The sequence below is a fragment of the Salvelinus alpinus genome, chromosome 1 (genome assembly GCF_045679555.1).
Source record: "Salvelinus alpinus chromosome 1, SLU_Salpinus.1, whole genome shotgun sequence".
Lineage (NCBI taxonomy): Eukaryota > Metazoa > Chordata > Actinopteri > Salmoniformes > Salmonidae > Salvelinus > Salvelinus alpinus.
This window is the reverse complement of record NC_092086.1, coordinates 26,123,097-26,126,136: the sequence shown is the minus strand read 5'-3', so window position 1 is coordinate 26,126,136 and position 3,040 is coordinate 26,123,097. Positions and strand designations below refer to the sequence as shown.

Sequence of the window (3,040 nt, the reverse complement as noted above, 5' to 3'; positions counted from 1 at the left end):
ATAATTTTCCACTGGGCACACACTGGTTGAATCAACGTTGTTTCCATGTCATTTCAATCAAGTTACATTGAACCAATGTGGAATAGATGTTAAATTGAAGTCTGTGCCCAGTGAGTAGGCTTTTTCACCTGGTCAGTTCTTATACAGCAACTGAGACAGAGACGTGGCACAAATCACACTGTACCAACTAGGACCAAAAACAGGACCCAACATTCTGTGTACAGTTTGATAAGCAGAATGCATTTATTATTGAAAACATAAATATATAAATTATAATCATTGCTGTTTTTATCCAATAGAGGCCCAAATAAAACATGGTAAAAGCTTGTGTTGTTGTGGTTCCTTTAGTTACTGTAAGCAGTGGTCCCTGGTCTATTGACAATGAATGAAGAAATGCACTGCAAAATGGTGGAGAAACTTCCTCTGATTCCCTTTATACATATAGCACCAATGGAATCACCTTGGAAGTCTGTATAGTGCAGATGAACATGTTGTTACCGCAACACCGAGCAGCTGCAGATACACTGTTGTTGCTTCTTCAGTCATCTATTTTCTCTCAACATGCCTCTCACCCAGGACTTCATCAAGTGCTGATCTTGGATCAGTTTAGCTGTTTAGATCATAACGAATAAGATGAACAGCACTCCTACTCTGAGACATTTTGGGAAAGTGCCCAGGTTTTTCTATTGATTCAGTGTGTGCCAAACGACAACCTATTCCCTATGTAGCGCACTACTTTTGGCCAGTGGCTCTGGTCTAAAGTAGTGCACTGCACTCTACGGGAAATAGGGTGTTGTTAGAGATTTGGTGTCAGTCTCTCCATAAACAGTGGTATCTTCTTTTTCTATCTTTCACTCATCAACAGTGGAACAGTCTTCTCCGTTGTTAACGTGTCAATGGAAGACTGCTGCTTGATTAACTAGGAAACCATTCATGTTGGTTTGTTCACCAACTCTCTCATTCAAGATGGACTTTGTACTCGTTCAGAACAACTTGTGTGCTGGTGGGGCGGACTGGGCACCATCTTATCAAAGGAGTGTGATGTGGGTTAAAAGTGGTTTCACACACACATTTATGTGCACACACACACATGCTGAACGTGTGTGTTCTGTTGTGTATAATGACGCTCTGGTTACTGGGTGTAACTTTTGGCTAGATAACAGAGTTAAAGAGACACAGTCCAACGATGCCCCAGATTGAGTCTTCCTCAGCCAGACTGATCTCAGATCGGTTTGTGCTGTCTTGCCAATGACTATATGTGTTTGCAGGACAACACAAACTGATCTGGGACCAGGTTAGCGCTATCCAGCTCTCTAGATAATAGAGTACAGCACTGCTGATGTAAGCCTACCCTACAGCACCAAACAGGGTGCATTGCTGGGGCCTTATACATGTCCTCACCCCCATTCCTACATCGTTTCCATGGATTCAATAAAAGCATTCAACCACAACAAACAAAGAAATAACAAACATACTTCCTGCTTGAATATAAGTAAGCATAATATATTTTTTTAACAAAAATAAAGCATCTTCCTGTACTTGTACAGACTCTGTCCTCCCATCTCCTCCTCGCCACGCTTCCTTCCATTTCCAGCCCATACAACTAGACTTGAGACTGTTCAGATAATATACTGGCACATAATAAGGCAACATTGAACATGAGTAACAACTACATGAACAACTACAGACAACATGTGGACATGAAGATTCACTACCAGAGGATCAGACAGAACCCGACTCTTACATGTCACAGAAAACATAACAATGTCTTGGAGGGAGAGAGAGAGAAATGAAAACGTTCACACGTATAAATAGTTTATTAGTAGCAATGAATGAATCTTCCTTTCTGAATCGTTCTGTAGTGTATATGGCGACTGGCACAATCCCAATAGGAGCAGATAGGGAAACCCAAGAGAGAGAAGCAGAGAAGCCATCTTGGAACAACAGGTCCTGATGATTCCAAACACTTTTCCCAACACTTTATCCAAAAGAGACAAAATGGGCGACCATTTTATGAGTTCCAGAATGTTCACAAGTTCCACTACAGTGTACAGAGAGTTCCGGAACAACAAGCAACACGACCAGTACCTTCTACACCTCTCTACAACTTCTCTCAACATCTCTTTCCCTCTCTCTCTGTCAGTCATTGACTGTCCAGGCAAGTGTCACTTAGACCAACGGCTAGGAACATGCAAGCCTCCACACATCCCGAAGAGTCCATTGATTGTCCCTCTCTGTGTCCTTTTAGGATCCAGTCAACAGATCCCCCATCGAGGCTTAATCCAATGATCCATCCTGGATCTCTCTCTGTGATCGTCAAATTGTCCTGTTTACCCAACAAACGACAACCCATCTTGTCCTCCTCCTCCTCTCTTTTCTGCCCAGCTCTTTATCGGCTTCACCATCCTCATCCGCATCATTGTTTGATTGGTTGGTTCTGCTGCGCTTGGCAGAGACCTTCTGCATTACTTTTTACGGTAATAGAAAAAAGCACCTTTGGCATTTTATTAACTTTTTTTCTCTTTACAGTAATCTTTGTTTTTAAAAGGCGGTAGGTGGTGTGGGGTGGGGTCAGGGAAGGGGGTAGGTCAGCAGTCCAAATATGGCAGCATCCTCTCTTTGGCCCCTTCCACACTGAAGTCCAATGCTGCTGGGGTCTCACCTTATGTCCACTGTGGAGAAAAGAGAGAGAGCTGATGTTAACATTTAGCATTTCATTAGCATTAGCCTGATGATTCTATTACCATTAGCTTTAGCATTACCATTACCCTCATAAATACTATTACCATTAGCTTTAGCATTAGCATTAGCATTTCATTCATCCCCATATTATTTGAACATGTTAGAGGTAAAAGGTGATATTCGTTCCCCATTTTGTTCAATTTGAACGTGTGTCATAAAGAGAGAGGGACAGACGGACGGGACGGATGGACGGAACGACGGACGGAACGACGGATGGAACGACAGACGGAACATTGGACAGACAGACAGAACATTGGACAGACAGACGGACGGACAGACAGACAGACAGACAGACAGA

At 42.7% G+C, this 3,040-nt stretch overlaps 1 protein-coding gene across 2 annotated transcripts in view; it reads right to left on the bottom strand.

Annotated features, from left to right (window-relative positions):
- Window positions 1-219: 219 nt before the first annotated feature.
- LOC139572005 (platelet-derived growth factor subunit A-like) overlaps window positions 220-3,040 on the bottom strand; it is a 42,379-nt gene continuing 39,558 nt past the window's right edge. Inside the window, exon 6 of one of the 2 annotated variants that reach the window (XM_071394873.1) lies at window positions 220-2,672. In XM_071394873.1, coding sequence (XP_071250974.1) covers window positions 2,659-2,672 — 14 coding nt within the window. In that variant the 3' untranslated portion in view covers window positions 220-2,658. The other variant, XM_071394874.1, reaches the window with a different exon arrangement.